This window comes from Melanotaenia boesemani, chromosome 3 (assembly GCF_017639745.1).
Source record: "Melanotaenia boesemani isolate fMelBoe1 chromosome 3, fMelBoe1.pri, whole genome shotgun sequence".
In the NCBI taxonomy this organism is placed as follows: Eukaryota; Metazoa; Chordata; class Actinopteri; order Atheriniformes; family Melanotaeniidae; genus Melanotaenia; species Melanotaenia boesemani.
The window spans coordinates 3,551,868-3,576,888 of NC_055684.1; the positions used below are offsets into that span (position 1 = coordinate 3,551,868).

Consider the following 25,021-nt stretch of genomic DNA (forward strand, 5'->3'; position numbering starts at 1 on the left):
TGAATGTCCTTTGTTGACATTGTTCCACACTTCTTTTCTCTCGCTGTTTGAGCATACACCAATTCTTCACCAATTAGTCACTGACACCGCTTGTAAGCTTTTAATTTTATTAAAAGAATTGAGACAGAGGTCTCTGGTACTTTTCCGTCAGTAAGAGCTCTTCACTTTTGTTCTGCTTGCCTGTCGAACCCTGCATGTTCAGTCACCAGTTAACCTGATTATTTATCTAGTAGGAGATTGGCTGGATGCCTACTTGTTACCAAGATGTACGCCTAACCACAAAATAAGCCTTTATTGTATCATTTTTTTTTTGCAACTTGCAATGTTATGGCTAAGGAATATAGATAGACGGCATGCCAGCAATAATGATTTCTGTCTTCATTTCCTCCTCTCACCCTGTCCTGTAGGTTCGATTTTATCATTAAGCAAATTGGATTTGATTCCACTCAGCACAGACCGCAGCGTAGCAGCAAAATGATGCCACTCCATCAGCACTTTAGCTCACACTCATAACCAGAGGAAGCCAATCTCCCCTTGCTATGACCACTTGATGCCTCTTGACACCTGAATGAACTCCTCCTTTGCTAATGTGCAGCGAAGCCCTTTTACTGCTGTTACCTTTCCTGCCTCCTACAGCTTGAACTTTCACACAGCATGCAGCAGTGAAAACTGAACACATGTTCTGGCTTTTATAGAACCATGTAGACCAGATGTTCTGCATGCTCTGAATTCTCTAAAAGACCTGTGAATTAAAAAAAAAAAGGGTGGGGACCAAACGGGGTGTTTGATAAATGGAACGTGAACATTTATGTTGTGAGTGCAGGCAAGGTCAGCACGCATGACACACATAGTATTGATTGGCCTACAGTAAGCTGGTCCCCAGTGAGCGTGGCATAACAGTAATTTGGTTTTAAAACTATGACATTGTTATGTTTTTTTTTGTTTGTTTTTTCCTTTTTGTGCTGATTTTTTTCAGGGTCACATGGTGCTGGAGTAAGCTGATACAATCAGGTAAAAAGTACCAGTTTATTCATTTGCAGTTTATGATGATTTGTTTTAATGAATATGGGGTTTTCTCTCTTTTAATATGCACCGCAAATGCTCTCTTTGGGCTTCCGTAGTTTTGACATGCTCAGCCCCCCTACCGCTCCAATCCTACAGAAGCTAGGGTGGTCACGATACTCAGTGATATCGCAGTGATACCTTCTGTCTAAAGCAGTGGTTTTCAAACTGGGGGCCAGATAATTTTGAAAAAATACATAGCGTACCTTTATCTAATACATTTTACCAGGGCTGTCAAAATAAACCATCAATGAAGAGGTAAATCTTCATTTTTTAACACATTAACTCATAAACAACTAAATTAGTACACATGCCACATTAAAACTCTAAATCTGACATCATCTGTGCCACAGAAGCTGATTTTGGACACAGCGGTAAACTGCGAAAAAGCACTTTATTCTCCTCATTAATAACGATTCTGACAGTTTTCCACCCTTTCATTTAGAAGATGCTGCAAGATGACATATTTTATACATCACACAATTAATCACAACTATGTTGTCACGTGGGTGTGGGGGTCGCGAACATCAATGCATTTTATTTTGGGGTCGTGGCTCAGAAAGTTTGAAAACCACTGATGTAAAGTGTTGGTGAGTTTCTTAAATCCTGGGTTCTCTGTGTTGACTGAGTACTGGTCTTTAAATGAGAAAAAAGTTCTGCCTGTTTATAACGTTTGTTGTCTTTGTGTCTCTGGGAGCTGCTGGATTATTTAGTCGTGACTCTTCGGTCTAACCTGAGGTGGTGGCAGCTCGGGTTGAATAAAACCAAAGCGGTCGGGCTGTGGGAGGAGTCTGCAGCAGTGGGAGGAGTCTGCAGCAGTGGGAGGAGTCTGCAGGAGTGGGAGGAGTCTGCAGCAGAGCGCCGCAATGCCAGCGGTGCTCGATTTGCAACTGAAAACAGTACAAGAGTAAACTGAGAAGGAGCAAAGAAATCAGATCCTTTCATTTTTATGATCGTAATTGAGAGTAAAATTTGATTCCTCGCCTAGCCCTAACTGGAACCGGTTTTAGTGTTTTGAAATCAAGATTAAATTTAGTTAGAAATAATCTTTTGTACTTAGCATGAGTCAGATTTTCAACACAGCAGCCAAGTGATGGTAAATGCTTCTGTGGGGGGAAAAACACAACATCATGTTCTCTGTGCGTCTTAAGTGGCAAAGACAGCAGACCTCCACCCACTCAGAAAAGTCAAAGCGATGCTCTGTCTGCAGGCACAACTTTTGATGTTAGCCTGACAAAAGGCACCGACTCTGAAAGTCCCTTTCACTGTTTTTAAAACGATGGGGGGGCATCATGTGCTTTCAAGTTGTGAAAAGATAACTTTCAGGGTGTGCCTCGTGTTACAGTTTGAAATGGAGCTTTGTTTCAATTGTTCATGCTACCTTTCAAGTGGCAGCAGCTATTAGAGACACTGAGAGCTTTAAGCTCTTGATCTGGTAAGATCCTCCACATCTGTCATTTGATGTTCAGGAGACGTCATGTACACTCATTGTCCTGTGGTCACATATACAGCTTATAGTTAGTTCCACTGTGGCATCATCGTATTTAAACATAGGTGCATATTAATGATGGCATAAGGTTGCAAACCCACCATTTTTATGGCTTTTTCTATATTCTGACTAATAAAGAAACTGTTTTTCTTCAGCTCACCAGGTGCTGCTTTATGAAAAGCCATATATTTCTCTGGTGTGTGTAATTTATTAAGCTGCCTGTGCTGCATTTGTTTGAGGAAAAAATCAGGTTCTTGTACTTCCTCAACAAGTCCCTCCAGGCACAGTGAATAATTTATATTGATTTTAAGTTTTAGAAGTCATTACTGCCCTGAGTCAAGTATGCTGGAGTCTATATTATGGAACATATGTAGTATAAATCATATAAAAAGAAAGTGAGAAATCCAGTCCATCAAGAAAAGCCAACGGGGATTTTTGCATGTGCACGGTAGTACCTGGTGTACTTGGTAGAATTGTGCCTGTGGGCTGCTACACCTGATGCTGGCTAATTGGCTCTCAAAAGCAGCTCTGAGAATAACTGGGGTTCTGCTTTCCCACCACTGCTATTCATGGACTAAAGTAAAGAGAGCTGAGAAGTGTGGTACACTGCTGCACAGGCCCAGACTGGCCCAGAGGAGACGTGGGACAGATCCCAGTGATCCCAGAAGTGGCCCGACTGGCCTGCTTGTAAAAAAAATAAAATTACGGTAATATTTCTTTTAATGATCAACACAAGCAACGTTTGCGGAGGTGGAGCTGAGATGCAGAGAAACATGGATGAAAGGGGGGAAATGTGTCGGAATCAGCAGCAGCAGCGACATCACGTGAGTTCACTGTTTAATAAATGAGCGATGGAGCAGAGACGGCTGGCGTGTTACAAGCTGCAGACTTTTATCTGAACATGATGAGCACTCGTTGAGATTCTCCACGGCCCTTTTTATCTAGCTGTATGACCCTAGTACTACTTGCTGTAATAATTGTCTTGGTACTATTTCTGTCAAAACTTTGTTCTGTTGTTAATGTTCTGTGGTTTGTTGATGCACTGTCATGTCTCCCATCAGACCAAACATTAAAGCTACTGGTTATTCCAACCTTGGACATGCAGGGGGTCCTTTATGTGACTTCATGGTATCATAGATAAAATATCAGTTAATTTTATATGCTGTTAAAGTGACAGGTGGTTCAATACTGAGGCTGCTCAGCTCAGCCAGTCTGTACACATAGGCTACTGTCCACATCTGTCCACATCTGTCTACATCTGTCCACATCTGTCCACATCTGTCCACATCTGTCCACATCTGTCAACATCTGACCACATCTGTCCTTGTCCAGCTCAGAAACATCTGTAAACCGGGCCAATGAAGAACATTTTTTAGTCCAGGTTAAAAACTGATGAGGAAACTTTGTGACTTCATCGGTGTGTTTATCTGGTTGTAAATGATGTGATGCAGCGTTTGAGTGTTTCTTGGCTTAATTTACTGCATGAAATATTTGGTGGGTCCTGCTGGAACAAACATACCTCCACAGGTGGGCTGCTGCATGCAGAAGTTTGGGAACCCCCCTTAAGGTTGGACAGTCTCTTATCTGTTGAGTTATTTTCTATTTTCTAATGTTAGTTGAATCACATCAGGTGAAGCTGCTGTTGACCACTTCTTGTTTTTACTGCAGAGAATATTGATGTTAACATATTGTATTTATGGTAAACTGGCATCTAAATTATCTGCTGGTAAAATGACTCAGTCATGTTGTTTCAGATTAACATGATGTGAATCTCTGAGTCCTGCTGGAACTGTTGTATTGAGCTTTTTGATGATATTAGGAGAGAAAAAAGCTCTGGACTGGTGGCTGATAGTTGTGTGTGGATGTCGGTCTCTATAGAATATTGAGCTTTGGTGATTACTAAGCCTATGCGTGTGTATGTGTGTGTGTGAGCATATGTGTTGTGCAGTATATGTATTTGAGCGGCCTGGGTGTGTGTTTGACTCCTGACCTGATTTTTGTCCCAGTCCGGCCCTGCTGCAGGCTAGAGTGTCCTAAACAGATACATTTTAAGGTAAAAATGGAGGATTTTCTAGCTGTTGCTGAGGGAAAAGTAACATCAATACAATATGGTCAGCCCACACACACACTGAAGTGTTCTTTTCATGTGCTTAGTGAATGGCCATGAGGATGGGGCTTGAAAAGTTGTGCAGCCAGCCTTTTGACAAGCCTGTCTGAGCTAAAACACACACACACACAAACACAGAGGCAAGACCTCGTCCTCAAAAGCTCCAACCCTACACACACACTCAGACATCTTCAATACGTCTCAAATATTGGTCCTGCCTCCTCATCTCTTGCTGTGTGTCCATGTGAGACGGAGCCCACCGTTATTTTTCCACCGCAGGATTAGCCATGAAGCGCGACGACTGATCTGCCTCAGTGGTCCTCAAGGTCTGACCCTGAGGTGAGGTGGCCAGCGGGACACTCCTTAAATGGTTATTAGATCTTTGCTTGTTATTATGAGTGGGTGTGTGACTAAACTGCCTCTCCTTGTCACAGCTCTGACGGTGGAAAAGAGCCTGTTTTCTGGAAATAATTAATCCTACTTGTTGGCATAATAATACGAAGAGAAGACATCGCCTGGGCCTCGTGTTTCCTAATGAACGTTTTTCCTCTGTGAGGTGCGGAGCTGTTGATGAAGATGATTCTTCTCATTTAGCTTCCTGGCTTCAGGACCTTTCCATTAAATTACAGCTGAGCTGCTTTCTCTGCAGAAAAAGGGTTTGATTCAGACTTGCTTGCACAATTGTGTGAGCAGGTCTCAGCCTATGTGATTGCATGTGTGTGTATGTTTGAGACCATTGTGTGTGTCTGTGCCAGTGTGCATGCTGATTCCTCCATCATTGTGGCTGTGTGTCCAGAGTGTATCCCACAACAGAGCCAAGCCTGGTTACCATGCCGACACATCTCACTGAGAGACACCGCGTTTATCTTAATGAATTCATTTTCAAGCTGATGTTTGCTTCTGTATTCTCTGTCAGCTGTGTACACACTCTTAATAGTTGTGCAGTAGAGCCCTTTCGCATTGGTAAAAGTGACCTGAGGGAACAAGCTTATTGATTCTTTGGGCGGGGGGGCATGATTAAATTGAGCTCTTGGTTGACACATCATCTGAAGTTGTCTACAGAGAAGATAAAGTTTAAACCTTGGTCTTGCTATTTCCTCTTTAAATAGGCTAAAATAATTCCTCCTTTTACATTCGAGTTTAAAGTTTCAAAATGGAGGAACCCTGTTCGCTGCATCCTCAATGGCATTTCTCATTCTTCTGTAAATATTAGTGGTTCTAATGAAACATTTAACATGATACACAGTTTGTTACAGAGAGAGTAGAATTTGTTTTCTTACTGGCTGTAGGTGTTATGCAGCTAGAGATGGAGCAGACGGTGTTGTGCACATTGTGTTCAGTAGGTGTGCTAATCAGGAGTAGAGATCCCCTCTTTGCTGCCATGATTGCTGAGTGCACCATCTGTGATGCTGTGATGGCCGGCGGTGTGGCTGAGAGAGCTGAATAACAGTCTGCCCGGCTTCTCTCTGTCCTCACACGGCTACTGTCAGCTCTGCCCCCCCCCCACTCCTCTATCAGCACACTGTTTTACTTAACTTGAAAATCCTTAAACCACTTAACACTTGCCTGCAAGCACTTCATAAGCTACATCACTCCACTAAACATTTAGAATAGCCGAGGTAGACGTCTGGTACGTGTAGCGGCCCTTAGAAATGTTTTTGATCTGTGTTTTTCTGTTGTGTTGAATACACAGATGTCTACGTGGATCTGGAAGTAATTGAGGAGACTATTAAATTGTCAGAGATAGTTGAGAATTAAATGTGGGTAATTTAATTGCTGGAATTTCGTGTCTGTTTGTCATTTGCCGTCACCGGACATAAACAGCCTCCGTCATCTCCTGACGCTTTGTTTGTGATGGCAAACCGTGACCTGAGAGAAACACGGAAACATGTAGCCTGCTGCAGTAAGCAGATCCTCAATGCATCAGCCCAGAGAAACTTTCAATGCCTAAGCGATAAGTGTAAAGATACTGTACCTGTTACCATGGCAACTCATAAGAAAACCATACAAAGAAAGTAACATTGGTTGTCATATTGATGTGTGTAGAATAAAGCTGTTGGTATCAGCTCAAGGCAGGTTGGTCTGCTTCTATCTGCGAGTGCCAGGTTAGAGGCTTATTGACCGTTTTTGACAGACTGACTAACAGACGACTTTTTGGTGAAATGGGCTGTGAGCCCAAAGTTCAATTAAAAGCCTCGCTCTGTGTGAATCCAGCATATTTGCCAAATAGGAGGAAAGTGTAAATCAGTCTTGGTGCTTTCTCAGCACCCCGGATGCCCTTCAGGAATATTGATGGTCTGCCTCAACTCATTTTTAAAACTCCCATCAAAGCTACAACATTTATCTTATCCTGGCAGGTTGAAGGAGAGGTTTTAGTTATCACATGAGAGCTTTGGAAACACATGGTAACTTGGAAGTTTTAGTGGGGCCATGAACTCCAGTATAATCACCTGCAGTTTCCTTTCTCTGTTGGCAGAGCTGTGAGCGAACAACCTGGCTTTAATTTCCAACATGTATGGTGTTTTTTGCAGACTTCTGTTACCCAACTGGTCAAGAGAGCATAATAACAATTCCACACTCACATGCGGCTCATAATGTTAAGTGATTGCTGCTTAAAAGGAGATTAGAGGTTTGTCTTGATTTAAGGTGGCTGTAAATATTTTCTGCAACAACAGCAGCTTATCTCATTTTAAATGGAATCCATTTCTGGGAGCTCATCTAGTGCAATGAAACACAGTGGTGGCAGATAATATACCAGTTAAATTATGAGAGTTTATTGCTTTTACAGTGTTTTAACAGATGGTTCAAAGTGTGGATAAATGTTTGTGTTCTTGCCTGTAGAAGTCATGTCCAAATCAGTGAATCAGCCGGGCTGAAAGTGTGAATGAGCCGCCGTGGTAGACAGAAGGAGGAAGAGGCTTTCCCCCGGGGCAGTGCCCAGGACAATGTCCGGTTTGTCTGGCCTGAGCTCATGAACACTGAGCTTTTCGGAACTGGCAGCTCGCCTCGGTACCTACCCATCTCACCCAGCTTCCAGAGCTGTCCAGCCCCGGAGCACTAAGCATTTGTGCAAAGTTCATAAGGCTTCCTTCTGTTTGTGTGGCTATAATGCAGGCTCCATCCTGTTGTAGCTCAAAGAGTGCTTACGGGCTCAGAGGATCTGGCGCTGGCGCTGCAGAGGCGTGTGAGTGTTCTCAGTTACTGACTTCGGCTGACTGCATTCATTATGAAAAAGACCCCCCCTCCCCACCACCAGAACTACCCACCGCTCATTGACCCTCTACAAGAATCTGAGCCAGTGTCATTATTTCCTTTATTCTACTTGTTGTCTGCTTTTTAAACCCAATTTGCTAAATGAAATCATCGAGATGAGTGGGATAGATAAAAATGAAGTCAGTTTCAGTCCATCATACAGATGAAGCTTTATGTTTTGCCAAAGTACTTGATTCAGTAACAGACAGGGCAATTAGTTTGCTTTAGAACTGCTGAAATCCCACAAAAGGTGATATTTAAATGTCCTTTACAAAGCTGCTGAATTACAAAATGCACGCTGTTCAGCCCTATAAAGGTATACAACCTCATTATGGGTGTCAGCATTTGTGGGCCCTGCGTGATAACAACCTTGTCATTTCTGGCTGGAAGTGGAGTCCAAGCAGCCGTGCATTTGGTTGGTTTTTTTCACCAATGTTACGACCCACATCAGCATAATTCAAGCATGACCCTCCTCCCTCCTTTCATTTTCTGCCTTTCTCCCCTTTAAAACCCAAGCCTCTGTCTAGGGTCCACATCATACATCATCCAGACTGGGGGTTGCTTCCTCCCACCCCCTCATGTGTGTCGTGGGAGAGAATTGGCCTTTTTTTCCCCTCTTTCGTTGGTTTGGTTGAAAGCTCTTATCAACCGTCTCAACACCCTGCATGTTGGGCTTTAACCTGACCCTTGACACAGCCTCCTCTCATGTCCGTCTGTACGGGCGTGGATTGGGGTTCCTGTTCCTGGCGTGGAACATGCAGATTAACTTAAGTCCAGACTGAAACTTTAAAAAATTTTAAAGGTTTTTCCGTCTGATATCTGCTTACAGTCAGGAGATGAAACAACCCCCCCAACAATGCCAGACTAATGCCGGACAGCAGTCTTAAGCAGTTTGTTGTAATACAGTCTTCAGCAGCATTAGCAATTAAGCAGATTGTAACTGGCTGACAGAACAAGCTTCCAGCAGGAGTAAAACTCAACAGATTTTCCCCCGGCAGGGGTTCTGCTCCCACCCAGCACACTGCTCATTTTTTACCCCGGCTGATCGCTGCAAATCAACACTTTTTAAAGAGCCTACAGGTGCATCGAACATGGTTATGATGCTGGAGGCAGTGGGACAAGGTGGAACCTTCATTCCTCCACTGAGCTTTGTGCACGCTTGGTGAATAGCCTTTAGATCGGGCTTTGTGGGAATGATTGTCGGTAGCTTAATGAGCTTCTTTGCCAAGCTGGAAGCTTTGGTAACATATGACTACAGTTCTGTTTGTCTTGGTCTCCGGTCTGTGAGGCACAACACAGAGCAGGCTGAGGAATCTCCATCTTTACGGAAATAAGATTTCTCTTAAAGAACGATTTCATTTTTTTCTGGATTTTATTCCCGGGAAAGGAACTGTTGCTCCTCTCATGGGGACCAGGGCTGAGAACAAAGATCTTGTAAGTACCTGACACAGTGTGCAGATCTCAGGTCTGCTGTTGCAGCTTATTTTGGGTTAATTCTTTCTTTTTAATTCATAAATGTAACTTTTTAATTCTGGGATGTAACTTAAATATCTTTATTTCTTTATTAGTATATACATATTAAAAACAAAGATGTAAAAGTTCAAAGGAATATTCCTTTAACCAAAGACTTGTTTTGTGAGAGTGGATAGTTAATCGCTGACTGATCAGGGTCAGTCGGGTGGTGACCTCAGGAAGCCTGAAACTTAAACAGCATCATGACATCATTCACCAAATACAGACTGTATCCAAATCCACTAAATGACCTTATGTGCTCAGCTTCCTGCCAAAGCAAATTTACATAAAACTGTCCAGAAACAGTTCCATTCACAGTAAAGTGAACTCCAGGAGCATCGCTGTGGATTTCCTAATTAGTCTTGTTTTCTGAGCCATTGAGAAACTCTGTTGTTCTTTGGAGCATCTTGTACTGGCAGTTATGTTAGAGGCAGGTTGTTATGAGACCCGACAGAAATCTAGGTTTGAGTGTTACTTTGCAGAAAAGATGAAAGGAGGAAATATGAAGCACAATTTCTGACTTTCCTGTCATGTCCAAGATTATTTAGTGTGCAGTGAGCAAGAAAGAAAATTTGACCCTAGCAGCATGTCATCTGCTGTGACAAGTTGGACTTGGGATTTTTCACCAAATAGTAGTCAAGAATTTGCTCCAGATGGCTGACAGACTGACTCAGGAAGACTTTTAATTACTTGTATGGTGGGAGTTTTAAGTTGCGTCGTGGCCGGGATTCTGCCGTGCCATGTATAAAAGTCCCGTCTGAGGGCTTTTGGGCTTGTTCCTTTCGATTTGACTGCTGGACCCTGTTAAGGTGAAAGAACTGGGCCACATATCTGACGGCTGTGTCAAACAGCTTAACCAGATTAACACTGTCCAGAGGTTTCGCTGCTGCATACAATATAGTCAAATGTCAAATTTCAACCTCTCATTGCACAGGCTGAAATGATCATGTCGACTGTATGTTTATGAGACATCTGAGGGGATTACAATGTAGACGGAGTGGCAGAGATGTCCCTGTAACGATGTGGGTTTTGTGCCTCTGTGGGGACCTCAGAAATTCTTGGTAGTTGGCAGAAATAAATTGCTTTGTGGTCTGATGGAGGTAAGGATTGAGGATATAAGAACCATCGATCATGTCTAGCTGTGGCACAGTTTCGTCCGGGGAAATTGCCAGCATCCGTCAGAGGAAAGTGAATGAATGTGGAGAGGAGAACGCTGTGTTAGTTCCCACAAAATAATACCCGTCCCCACAGTCCAACTTATGAATTCATCTCTCTGCCGGCTACTCAGTGGAGCTCACACACTAATGTGATTATTGTCCGGAGCAACTGGCACTCCTGTGGGACTTCAAAGTGAACAGATCAGAGGGAGGATGAAAAAAAAAACTGTAAGCTGTGATGTGGACAGGTGCAGGGTCCTATTTGATTTTTATTTTACTTTTGCTTGAACACATTTACAGTGTGGCTGTGACTCCATCTGTACGTTGTTTAAGCAGACAGCACATACAGGATTTATTACGCGGTCATATGAAATGCTCTGGTGATCACTTCAACTTATAAATGAACCAGCGGACTATAATTAAAATTCATAATCCAGAAAGAAAGAGCCGTTTCACAAAGATGTTACTGAAGGTCTTGTACAGTTTACGATTCAGCTTGAATATTATAAGCGGAGCTTCACAATTTAGAGACAAACCACTCAGACACACAAAAGAGCAGCTAATTAGAGGCTTGAAAAGGCCTTCATGCTCTTTTGTTTGTGAAATAAAAGCAGAGCGCTTTCATAAAAATTACTGATGGGACGTGGTTGCAAGCCTCTCAAGCTGTTTGTTCTCTCGTTTCCCAAATGAACGAGACTATAAATGCTCATATTCCAATACGTCCCATCCCAGCTAGAAACACGAGCTTCCAGCTGTAGAGCTGCAGGTGGTTTCCAGCGTATCCCCTCTGTCGCTGGTTCATGCAGGCCCTTCATCATGAGTTCATAGAGAGTGAAGGGTCACAAACCCCAACAGTTCATCAGTGCAGCCACTTTATATCTGTCTGCCTCCTACTCCTGACAGCCTGTCCTCGGTCCTCCACCTACTGCCACAATAACATTTTGATTAATGTCAAGATCGCTCTTTTTCTTTTATTCTTTATTAACAAATCTTAGTAACAAAAAGTTGTTAAAAATAATGTGCTGTGTTTCTGCCAATGTATACAGCTTTTGCTAAATATAAAGCTGGACCTCTTTATCCACCGAATTTCAGCACTCTGATTTTACTCTGAAAGGCAAGGTTTGTTTGTACAGGACATTTTATGTACAAGATGAAGTACCTTATATAAAACATTAAAAGCATTATAGATGCAGGAAGCAATAACAAGTGCATTGAAAAGAAAAATAAATATAAACAGAAAGAAAAAAGCTAAAACAAAATACATAAAATGCCAGAAATAAAGTTGCAGTGTGGGGAATTTAACAGTTGTCCTGACAAAAGGAGAAGAAGCTTCAATGGCAAAATCATCATAAAATCCCTCTCTACACTGGAAAGAAACCTTTTAACGATTCCTGTTTGATCAAGACCACCCCAAAATATAACCACTTGTTCCTTATTCCATTTCTAAGATTTAACTTTTTAAGTTATGTTGCCAACAGACAAATAAGACAACCAAACGCTGCTGAAAACATAGCCTCAGCTTTTGTGGAGGCAAACAATTTTGCTAGCTGTTAGGACCCCTCTTTAAAACTAGGGGCAATATGCAACCACACAGCAGTCTTTGCATAAACCACAACCTCAGGCCTGTTTCCTGGGATGTGACACTAGCAGCCACTTGTAGCTGTAAGATCGGCTCTGTACCGACTCAGTCGGTCCTCTTTCCACACGAAGGGACCCACCTCCTTAACTTCACCAACCAATCACCACTCTTAAATGTGACGCTGTTCTCGGTGACATTCAGTGACCCCCTGTAAATGTCACAATACTTTATTCGTGCTTGTAGATTTTGTTTATTTATTTTATTTGTTTATTTAATGTTTGGTAACTATTTTAGTCCAAAAGTAGCTTTATTTAGATTTAATTTTCTCATTTTACAGTGATTTGGTGAAACTGCTGCTGATATTAGTCTGTATCTAGAACTTTATTAGAGGACATTATGAGAACATTAAACCTTGTGGATCATTAAATACATTTTTGTCCATGTAGGCAAACTTTTATCTCAGTCTGGTCATAATTCTAGCTGTGTTCGTGCATACGGTGCAATTCTTGGTAAAAAAAAAAAAAAGACCATTAAAACAAAAAAAAAATTATTTTAAAATTCAGCCTTTAATTTGAAGGCATTTTAGAAGTGGTCCTGCATGTAGGGATTACTGCCGACCTCCGTAAGCAGGTGGCAGTCTTGCAGTCTGGGTGTGTTTAACGGATCGCTTAGGGGAGCAATGGCGCTCTCAGAAAACCGCAAAATTTCAGGGAAATTGTAGAAAACACGGAGAGGTGCTGGTGGTTCCAGTATCCACCGTGGCTGCAGAGACGTTCAGTGTTTATACTTGACAACTATATCAAACGGAGAGAAACAGAAAACAAAATACAAAAAGATCATCATCACCATCATCATCATCATCACCATCACATGCCAGAAAATACAGCATATTTAAAAGAAAAACACTTTGTTTTGTGTCCAGATTTATTTACTTATAATTTTCACTCTACCTTAATTAAAAGCAGAAAATCTACATGTTTAATTTGAACTCTCGGGATGAAAAGCAAACTAGACCTAAACTTGACCCAGATGACCCTGATAGAAGTCCTGGTGGCTCACATGAAATCATCAGATCAGATATATATATTTTAGACCGGTACCACCCAGTGCCTTGGACACCAGTAGCAAACCTTTTAAAATCAATTTTTACAGAAAGCCAGTGTAGAGATGTGAATACGGAGTGATATTCTTCTCTTTTTTCAGCCTTTGTGAGGACACAAACAGCAGCATCTGTAAAAACCAAATGACTGAAAACATAAACAGGATTTTCTAAATCATGTTGAGCCATCAGTCCCTGTATTCTAGATATTTTCTTCAGGTGGTGAAAGGCTGATTTGGTTCCTGCTGTTCCTGATTTCTGTTTACTTCCTGTAAATAACCTGTTCAGATGTGAACAATGACAGCGAAGTGTCATGAATTGCGGCGGAGGTGAAGACCCAATTGCAGGCAGTCAAGGCAGGAGGCAGAACATTGCAGGTGACAAGGTTTTAATTCCAAACCACAGGACAGGGAACCACACGCAGCAGGGATAAACCAGATAACATACCACATATAAGGATCTGACCAGGAGTAACTGAAAACCAAGGGCATATATACAGGGATGGAGTAATGAGAAACAGGTGACGTGGATGAATAATTAAACCAGGTGTTCTAACGAGGCAGAAACAGAAACCACAGAGCACAGAAGGGAAAAACTAACTTAACATGACAAAACCAAAAACCCAAACCATGTTCTTAAAGCAGAAACTAATGACAAAAACCAGAACTATAACCCAAAACCATAACTAGAAAATGACGAACATGACCCACACACAGCCCATGATCATGACAGCGAAGTCTGAGGGAAACATAACAAAGGCTGCATAGCTGTCTGTCATCAGCTTCATGCCATGCTGGCCAATAACAGACAACAGTCAGTCTCCTCATTCTTTTTCTTATTGCCTTATTAACAAATATGTAATTTTGCTCTGTTCCTTTTAAATGAAAGTAGGAAATGTATGCTTACTTTTTTTTCCAGTAGCTGTAATATTGAGTCAAATCTCAGTTTGGCAAGCAAATGATCTTATATTGGTCCTCCTTCCTAAACTCATCTAGCGTCTTATTTCTGTGTTGTCCCTGCTGCTCATAGTTGAATAAGAGATTAACTGCATTGCAAAGCTTTTAGAATAATAGTGATGTTTATCACCATCAGTCAGAGCACAATCTGATTCAAATCCAGCAGAGTGAGGAGAAAAACAACAACTCAAGGCAAAGAGGGGGGAAAGGGGGGAAAAGAAGTTCTACTATTTTTATGTTCTCTTTTTCTCTGAGATTCAGAGTGTGAGATCTGCTATTTAAATGAGATTCTGTTTGGACACTTTTTATACACGAGTCGATAACTGCTTCGCTCTAATCAGCTCGGCCGTTGCTTTAATCGTCCTTAAATGATCAAATGGGAATCAGCGTGGAGGCATTAAACCAGGATCATGAGAGGGGGAGTGTGGGGCCACTGTCTTCCTGTCACAGCTCTTTAGTGAGGAGAATATTTTAATCCAGCCTGACAAGACGGGGATCTGCTTAATCCTATTGCATTAAACTACAGTAGCCCCACACTTCTCCGTCCCGTTTGTCTTTGTGGAAAAAAGGAGCAGATGGCGACAAATTAAAGAGTTTACTGTAGTCAACTTTGAATAGCTGAGCTTGGACCCCAACCCATTAAACAACACATTCAGGAGTGTGGGGAAATCTCTAGAAAGCAACCTGCTGGTGTCTTTCATTTTCCTAGTAAACCTTATACCGTCCTTACAGCTTTTTATGGGTCAGAATTCAGGAGCAAAATCAGACTAGATGGCTAAAGTACAGCTACAGAGAAAAATACTCAGCGTGAGGTTGCCAGTTGTACCATGGACCGGTGCCAGAAATGGTTCTTCATCTAAGAGGTGGTCGAAGCTGCACTGTAATAAAGTGTGCAATGGTTACAGTAGTGTGAAGAAAAGCTGCAAGACTTAAAATGAACTCACTAACGAGAGCTGAGCTAAAGTAGCTTAACTGGTTTCGTTCAAGTAAAATGCTGTCATGGTTGTATGAAGAGTATTAGTTGACATTGTCGACAATAAAAATAGTCGACTATTGTCTGCAAAAAACAAAACAAAACAACAAAACAACTGCTGAGAGTTGCACACGCTCAATAACATATGCTAGGAGAAAAATATGGCAACCAATGAGGGAACAAAACGGCAGCAGAGGACATCAAAAGTCTGGGATAACTTCACACTAAACTTACAAATTAAATTAAATACATGTGAGGTTTGTAAAGCGGACCACGGAAGTACGTCTGCAGTGCTCGAATATTTAAAGAGGAGGAACGCCGAACTTACATAACAACCTCATACAAGATTTCAAAGCTGAAAGTGAAATTTGAGCCATTTATAATAATCATGAGATACTTAATCCGATTAGTCGACCAGTCGATGACTAATCGACTATCAGAATAGTCATTAGTTGCAGCTCTCGCTTCTACTTGTGGCCCAGTTCATACTACATCCATAAAAAACAAAGAAAAGAAGATATTTATCATATACATATAAGAAAATATAATATTGCAATTAGTAAAAAAACAAACTTCTGGAGATGGCGTGATGGTGTATGAAAAGTCTGCAGTGTGGAGGGTGAACAGGAAAGGAGCCAGAACCGTTCCCTGCAGAGAAGTGGTGCTCCGACTCAGAGGTAGTTTGAAATCCATGTAGTAAGGTGATGGTCCACCCCAGCTACACATGGGTGAGGGAGGTGTGAAGGGCGTATATGATGGCATCATCCACCCCATTGTCAGGCAGGTAGGCGAACTGCAGCGGGTCCATGAGGGGCTCACCAGCAGGGGCAGATGGACGAGGACCGGTCTCTCCAGCGTCAGAGCTACTGGCTGAGCTCCTTATAAAGAGTTGACATGAAAAATTTGTGTCATGTGTGCTGCAACACAAGCCAAAATCCTGTTCAAGAACAGAGTAAACACAATATTTATCATCTTTAGCAGGGACAACTTGCAGTTTCGCATACTAGAAATGAGCTTTTACAGATTTATTTTTGCTATGAAAATGCCGTTGAAGATGGTAATTTAGCTCTAATCTGCAGCATTAGCATAATTGTACGGGATGATGGGTTAGCTGTATGAAATGGCATCATGATCAAGGAGGGAACCATTGATCATTGGTACCGGTCCTAAAGGCAGCTGTAGTTTGTTCTGTATTCACAACAACTGAGTTTAGTGAACTCAGTGATCCACATGCTGTCAAATCAACAGGCGCCTTGAACCAAAGCCTGATCGTATCCCTGTTCATGTTGTTTTAGTGGATGTATTTAGTGGATATACCTGCTTTGAAAAATAGAAAAAAAGAGGTAAAAACTCCACATACTACTTAGTATTACAAGAAATTCATAACTATTTAAAAAAAAAACTTTTTATTTTAAACTAAAGGTTTGCATAAAAAATCTTGTTTTGTTTATTCACATTTGTCATATTTTGAAACATATAATAAAGAGAAACACATTACAGACCTATAATCTGGATCATAAAGTGGATGATGCTACTTTGGTAGCTACTTTAGCTTCGTCCTGACACCTGAAGCTTTGTGTTTAGGTTTTAAGGAGCCCTTTTATCGTGGTACTGTTTTAGCGAAAAGGTAGAAGTTACATAAAGTTGATTCTTTTTTCACAAAGACAAAATTTAATTATCTTTAATTACAACAAAAATAACAAAAATGATTTTGCCTTCTATTGACTGAAGTTCTTAAAACCACGCTACTAAACTTGGGCAGATTATCACACAGTTGTTATCTAACGATGTATCCTGTCTCTTCTCTGAGATCTCTCCAGCCAGTACGAGTCATTTTGATGTTGACTAATATCTTGCTTTGTGTCTTACTTTCTATACTTTCCTTGCTTCTTCTGAAAATGTCCTCTTGCATTTCAGTGCTTGTCTAAAACTGCCGATGTGTTGTTATCCAGCTCTGTGATACGGTGCTGTAAAGCAAAACACAGCTGTAACGGGATCCTCCAGGCTGGGGAAAAACAAAAGAAACTGAAGTGCCATCAAACAGAGTCAGAAGTTGTGTAGATCAGTGGAAACACTCTGTGTTTTAAATCCAAATTAAAGAGTCACTAGTTCTCTGCTGTATTTCAATATCTTTTATTTTGAAGTCCAAATCTGCATCTGTTCCTTTTTAGCTTAAATATTTAGACTTGATCATGTTTTAATACTTTTATCCAGTGTCCTTTCTTTTTCTCCTTTATTTTATTCATAATGTTAAATTATGCTTCTTGTATTGTGTAAAGCATTTTAAATCACCCTGTGGTTGACTTTGCTAAAGAAATAAACTTGCCTTGTGTAGCATTGATTTAAATGTTTAACTTGACTGGTCAGACCTTTTATAAGAAAATGGAAATCAGCTGAAAAATTTTGCAGTTAAATTTTCTCTAATAAAGATCAGCATCTGCCTTGATTAAGCTTAGGCTGAGACACTTTTTAACTTTTTGTTTGCATAGATTAACTTCAATTCAGATGATTAACATGGTGTCAATAGATGATGTTAGCATTTGGATCGTTTTGAGATCACAGCAGAAAAACTGCAGCAGTGTTACTGGAGATGGTATGTAAACCAAACACATAAAGTCTAGTCTTTGACACTATCTGTTTTTATTTTTTATTTTGTTGTTGTGGCCTTGGATCCATTCAAATTGGTCCCTACATTTCTCCTACTGGTTACTTGAATATTGCAGCTTGATAACATGTAACTTTAATTTCTGAGGAAGTGCACAAATGATGTTTCAAGCAAATGCTAAATATGTGAGACTGTCACGCACCCGGAGGTTGGCCTCAAGAAAGCTCAGAAACCCAGGGATAGGTGAAGGAGTTTTATCGAACAGGATGATTAGAATGCGAAGAGAACTCAGGTAACTGGACCATGACTATCACGAAAGCAGGTGCTTCCGTGTCTTCCGACGGAGCAGAAAAGCCAAGTCTGTGATCTAGAGACAAATTGCAGAGAGCAATCCAGAGGTCGGTTATACAGGAGATCCAATCACTAATCAAGGCAGAGTTACCAGTCAGGGAGCGGGCAGAGGCGAATATCCAGGTACCGGAATACAGGGTCGACGACAGGCAGGCAGGCAGACAAACGGGAAAACAGGCTGCAAACAGAGGCTGGATACGTGCAGGGATAAACCGAGACGATCTGGCAGGGATAAGTTGTCACACACAGGTATATAAAGGGCGCAGCCCAGCTGGAGCCCATCAGCAATCATACGGAAAAACTGGGGATGCGTTCGGAAGCGGCTGGGAAAACTGACCCCTATCAGAAGAGACATGACAGAGACGGCCATGATGGACACTTGTATGCCTGATTAAAGGCAAGTACGTTGTTGACCTAACACATTTCTGCCACAATCTGTACGTTGAGATTAGTGGGAGAAAATTATAAGCTGATTATTGTTGTCTTTTCCACAGTCCTGGAAAATATTGTTACATCATACCATTTGAGAAAGTTAGTGTTTTATAAACATCTGCTTTTTATTGATGTAAAGGCAGTAATGATGATTGGAAATGAGGTTATTGTGTAGTTTTAAGAAATAATACATTTTTAAACTATGTCCTTGTCTTGTTGATAAGAAATAAGTTCAAATGTTCCGCATATGTCATTCAGGTACTGAGGCAGCTCTTATTTGGTCTACTTTGCTTTATTTCCCTCCAACTTTGAGCATCCTTTCCCTCTGAGCTTTGTCTAAGTAAGGTTGGGGTTCCTACAGGCCTTCCCACAGTGAGCAGTTTTTAAACCTCTTGCCAGCTTCATCAATCTCAAGGTCGTGTGATAGCCCTCAAAATGGGCGGGGATCAAGAATACGCTGCGGTCTGTAAATCAGCCATGCTTTGAGGGGAGGCCCTCAATAATATAGGTTCAACAGACACATACTCTTTTGAGTCAAATACAGACATTACTCGCAGCAGTTAAGCTCTGAGCAGACCTCCCTCAGCCAGATGGCCGCGTTGTTCCTCAGTAAGTAGGGGTGAACAAATTAAATCAGAAGGCAAGTGATCAAGCACAGTTTGAACAAAGTGTAATCCATCTAAGCTGGTGTTAGGAAGGTAAAAGATTTTGGCCAGCAACATAAGATAATGAGAAACATTCTCTTGTGGGGATTGTAACCCCCACCCTAACAACCTCTCCACTTAACCAGGCCAACCTCACCACCAAAGCAAAAAGCAATTAGTGCAAAGCCCCACCATTTGATCTGAATTTGTTTCAGCAACATAAATCATTGTGTCTGAGAAAGGCTGAAACAAAGGAAAGCCCGAGGCATTCTTCTACATGACGTCTAACTTTGACATATAATTCTTTTGCTAGGACAAAAGTCAATAGGCATGAATTGTGATTGAGTGGGGTTGATAGTTATTATGTGTAGCTCACGTATTGTCTGCAACCTTGGTGGAGCTGTAGGAGGTGTAGGAGCTGTAGGAGGTGTAGGAGCTGTAGGAGGTGTCCGTCCGTCTGTCCGTCCGTCCGAAGCAGATCTGTTATTCATGTACGTCTCCTCAGTGTTGGCTGATGAATTTGTTGAGGAAGCAAGTTGATTAGAAAGTAGGCTGAGCTGGATCCAGGCTGCTCTCCTAGCTGGATAGCTGATTGAAGATGTTTAACAGTACCAGTCATATTTTAGTTACTGCTGTTTAACCCTTAAAACTCTGGTGCCCCTGAGCATTAACGCTTTTATTGTCAATAATTTCTCAGAAACAGTAGTGTGTATATCTCTGTGGGATAAATAGTGATCGATTGCTTACCCTTTAGTTGATCTACAGAAGTTTTCCAGGCATTTGTATTCTGTCCAGGAGGTTTACAATCCATCCACAAAATGTAGTTTTATTCAGAGACTATATCAGGATTGCCCAAAGTCAGTCCTCGAGGGCCGCTGTCCAGCAGTGTTGGGAGTGTCCTGCTGCAGCAGCAACATGTTTGAGCAGCATTTGACAACAAGCTGTTGAGGAGAGTTATTATAAGTGTTAAAAATCCAAACCCAGCTCTGCTAAGAGAAATTATGATGGAGTCACTTCCTGTCAAACTGTTGACCAGTCAGATACCTTAAAGTGGGGACGGTGAAGTCCAATCACAAGCAGCCAAAGATCAAAAGGGGACAAGACAGTTCTAGGTCTGTCTAAAAAGAACTAACATAAAGCGCCTCTATGGGTGGAAGAAAACCAAGAAGACATTTTTTATTTGCCAAAATAAAAATATTTGGTTTTGGGAGAATAGTTGGTAAATAACTGCATTAAAAAACTGCAAATAGCAACAACAACAAAAAAACATGCCTGGAGGAACATGAGTAACTATGTTTGCTTGTTTCATTGCCAGCATCTTTTCTCCTGAAAGCCAAGACTTGGTCTACATTATTTTAGCCTTATAATCTGACAACTGAGGCCGTCCTGAAAACATGTCTGAATGCTGCCTGGGATCAAAAGCATTGAGCTTCTACGTGCTTTTTTTAATATTAAAAAACCAGGCCAGCCAAAAACTGCAAAAAATGTCTGGGTTTTAAGGATTAACAACACACACACATTCACACTCCTTCTTTGAAACTAATTGGATCCTGTATCAACACCAGAGTAAATGGAATTGCAGGACTTCATCCTTGTGGCGCTCCTTGCATGTTAAAGTATTTCTGTTTTACACGAACGTCAGCAGACTCCCTGTAGACCGTCGGCCTCACCAGTTCACATTTCTTTAAAACACCGATGTTCACTTATTATCGCTTGATTCTCTTATTACTGGCCAGTTTGGCTGTTGAGCTAATTATTCCAGCGTGACCTGCTGAGCCGGGTCGGAGGCGATATAATAAGAAGGGGCTAATGAACTGAAACCCCAGAGGGTTCACAGAGCATCGTGTCGGACATTACAATTCCCATACGTTGCTCCGCTCTCTTTTTTTCATTATGGCTCAGACTTTGGTTTGTTAGGTGGAAAATGATGCGGCGCTCTGTATTCTACAGCCAGTGCAGACAGCTTACTCTGTCTGACTGCTAAGTATGCACGCTTTTTAAGTCTCAGCCCTCTAAGGCAGCTGTGTTTGCTGCAGTAATAGATAAAGTGGTTGTCTGCATTCTTTATTTTTTCAGTTATTGTTATCAGGAACTGCAGCCACGGATCAAAGCTTAAAATCTGCTTAACTTTGATGGTCATTTTAATGGAGGTTTCAGACTTGGCTTGGTTTTAGACTCCATTCTGTTACTGGCCATAATGTTGAATATCTGCTGGGATAGAATAGATCCACAAGCTTCTCACTGTATTTATTTATTTATTTTTATTGTTGCGTTGAAAATGTTCTTTGTGTGTCACCTCCACAGACAACAAAACATTCAGAGCCCCAGGAAAGAACGCTTGAACAGAGACTTTAACGTGAATATTTCTTTGTTAAAGCAAAAATCAGATCCAGAGCAGAGCCGAGTCCCTGCTGACACACATGAAAGTATGAGGTGTGCACGGTTCTGCCTGGCTGGTTGAGAGCAGCCAGACTCCAAGTCCCAGGGGATTTGTTATGTTCGGGGTATGCCAGCAGGTGGGTGGATTCATGGGGCCTTCTCCATTTGTGTTGCTTTCACAGGTACGGCACTGTTAGCCCACCAGGAAGATGAACTGAGGACACAGAGGAAAAGATTCATTTGTTGACCGTCCAACATCCTACAGCAAAACCATGAGGTTACAGAGAAGTCCAGGACTGGCTGCCAGGCTCATCGCCATCACTTGTATTTGTGCCTTTCATGCATCTGCAGCCTTTGACATCCCGCTAGAAGGTGAGTTTTTATTGTACTATGAAACATCATTACATCATACGTTTTACCAGAGGAACTTTTACAGATCATTCTGTGATGGTTAGAGCACAAAACAAAGCTCACTGCAACAAATACACAGTTTAGTTCAGAAATAAAAATGCAAAACTGTCACAAGACAATTTCAGTATCACACTTCATCTCCACTTGATGTTTTCAGAATGATCCCTGTAAAGAAAACAGTCACGTGTGACCAGCAGCTAGGCTCGGTGTTTCCTTTACAGCTGCAAAACTAAATGAGGTGAATTTTGTGAAGTTTTTTAAGTGATTTCCCATATCACATTTCCTTTACACTTAGAATTGCGCAAAACCTAAATATCACAATAAAAAACTGGCAACAGAAACGCCTACATTAAAAAAAAAAAAAATCAAATATCGCTAAAAGGTTTTTACCCTCTTATGAGGTGGTTTTCAGATGTGTGGATATAGAATTATATGTAATGGAAACACTTTTTCCTCATGTACATGTCCTGCTCACGTGACCAGTTCATTTCAAGTAAAAACGACCGAGTATGAGTAGACGCTGGAGGAGACGGAAGTATTTTTACAAATAATTAAAAAAAAATATAACTGCCATCCTTTATAGCAAATACAGCGAAAAGCTGAGTTTTACAGAGAATTATCTCCATCCTCCTGAAAGTGAGATTTTATGAGAATAACAGCTGATGCGCTAAACAATATTCAATAGAAACACCTGCAAAACGCAACTGTAGAAATTTTACAAATGTAATGGAAACACAACTATGGTTATTATGCTCGATAATGCACTTAACACTAGGAAACATGAGAAACGTAAATGTAAGGAAAGCATCAGATGAAATCCATTTTATTCTTTCCCAAATTCCATGTCCCTCAGTTCCCCCATGTTAATCATATCAGGTGTTAATTGTAACTTTCTTCAAGATGTTATTAGCTAGATAGATGACCAGATAGGCCTTCTGACACAGTTGCTGCACATGAACGAGTCAGAGACAACGAGTCAGAGACAACGAGTCAGAGACAACGAGTCAGAGACAACGAGTCAGAAACAGCGGAAGTGACCTGCAGGAAAAGGCTCCAGGCCGGGAATCGCATCTGCGCCAGATGAATGGAGGAGCTGTGTAGTCACAGCCCATGAGCCGGCTATTCAACCAGCTAAGCTTAGCGCCATAAAAATCCGTTTTTCTTTTTTAAAATGATTATTTTTACTCCTAACAAAATGCATTTTCTCCAACAAGAAGGGTTGCACATACATGCACATGTATAGCAAGTTGGTTTGCCATAAACCTTAATAAACACATTTTCAGAGACCTACGTAGGATTAGATTTTAAATCCCAAGTCATGTGACCTGCACCACTAGTAACGACGGGCCACTGCGCACACTGCACCGAGGTTTAAAAACAGTTTGGAAGTTAGCTTGTACTTGTGTGTGCCATCTCTTACTTTACTTTGAAGCGACGTAACCTTGAGCTACAGCTCCTCGATACCACTCATCATCTTCTTCTCTCGTCTACATGCTGCTGTCTGTGAGTCAGTGAGGACACACATGTACATGTACAGGAGGCAGGACATGACTGCCCTCTCCCGTCCAAGGCTGTGTGAATCCCACCTGATCCCGCGAGATTTGTGGCAAGTCCCACGGGGCCCGTGAGAATTCCCACCCTTTGCAGGTCTCTTGTTCAGTGTCCATACGGACGGAATGAGTTAATGAGTTTCTGTCGTTATTTGTCAGTACCAGCAGCATGGTGCTAATGTTAGTTTCAAGCCTCAATATGTTAAAACTCTGCCACATTCAGAAAGGACACCTGCTATAGAAGACACCTCAAACCATTCACTGTCAGGAATAAAGTGGGAATCTGATCATTTCTCAGCATGTTTGAGTCAGCATTTCTTTATTTTCACAATGTAAAGTACAGCAGAACTTTAAATAGTCCATGATGATGAATTTATTGATGTAACTGACAAGTTTCAAGCTAGCAGCGTAATCAGTAAATCAGCTCCAGACACTTTCCCAGACTCAGCTGTTCTAAATAAATAAATCTCATACACATCACTGAGAATCATTTTACCAAAGAAAATCTGCGCGTATGTGGGTCTGAAGAAGCATATGTTTATGTTCTCTGTGTAGTTTTAGGAAATAAGTCTTTGTATTTTGAGACTTTGCTGCTTGTGGTACCCACTGGACCTCAGTCTCTCCTTTACTGGACTGGATCCACAATCTTTTAGCTAAAGACGTTGATCCGGCCTTAGATTTCAGTGCCCATCCATCTTTTTAGAGGCTTGTTAAGTAAACTGCTCTGTTATCTCTGTTGTGAAGCTCAGCTCTACTAAATAAATCAGGTAAAGGTCCGCTTTCTGCCCTATGGCACAGAAACCCGGCTATACGTATACTGCTATAAATCTGATAGAGGAAGAGAATACCATGACTATCAAACAGCTGTAATGTTGTAACACTGGGTGTAAAAGTAAACGTGCTTATATTCAGAAAGGCCAGTGTTGCAGACATGGAGCTCATGAGACAGACCTTTCACTTCTGTTTCACGTTTTTCACTTTGAGAAAAAGCTTTTTTTCAGTTCTGTACCAGTCAGTATCTGTGTTATCTTTATCTATGTTTAGGTTGCTGAGGTTTTGGTAAATGCTTTGTAAGGGAGGCTCACAGTGAGGATATGTTCTGGATTTATTTCAGATTTCACACCAAGTTCATTCAGTGTGTCTTCATGTGTTGTGTGTGAGGGCAGCGTAAATGCACAGGCCGCAGTTTATAAGCAAATAATATATGAAACCCAACCTGCTTATGAATAATATGCACACTGCACACACACTGGCCACAGGTTCTTTAATGGTTATTTGATGCCAATGTGGTGGAAAGTTTGATGAAACAATGAAATTTGAGTTGTGATTTGTGTGATTAAAAAATTACTAAATAAATGTGGCATTTTCATTTTATAAGCCCTTTTGAATTGTTTTGTAGCCTCATACAAAGAGGACCTGCTAGCATTGAGTAATTTCCACGTCAGGGCTGAATATTTAGTAGC

General features: G+C 41.3%; 1 protein-coding gene across 9 annotated transcripts in view; it reads left to right on the forward strand.

Moving 5' to 3' along the window:
* Positions 1-25,021, forward strand: part of chl1b (cell adhesion molecule L1-like b) — a 76,487-nt gene that overhangs the window by 14,939 nt on the left and 36,527 nt on the right. For 6 of the 9 annotated variants that reach the window (XM_041981640.1, XM_041981639.1, XM_041981631.1 and 3 more), the window contains exon 2: positions 21,780-21,969. In XM_041981640.1, coding sequence (XP_041837574.1) covers positions 21,870-21,969 — 100 coding nt within the window. In that variant the 5' untranslated portion in view covers positions 21,780-21,869. Of the gene's footprint in view, positions 1-5,119; positions 5,215-9,325; positions 9,345-21,522; positions 21,652-21,779; positions 21,970-25,021 lie in introns of those variants that run through there. The other 3 variants (XM_041981632.1, XM_041981634.1, XM_041981635.1) reach the window with 3 other exon arrangements.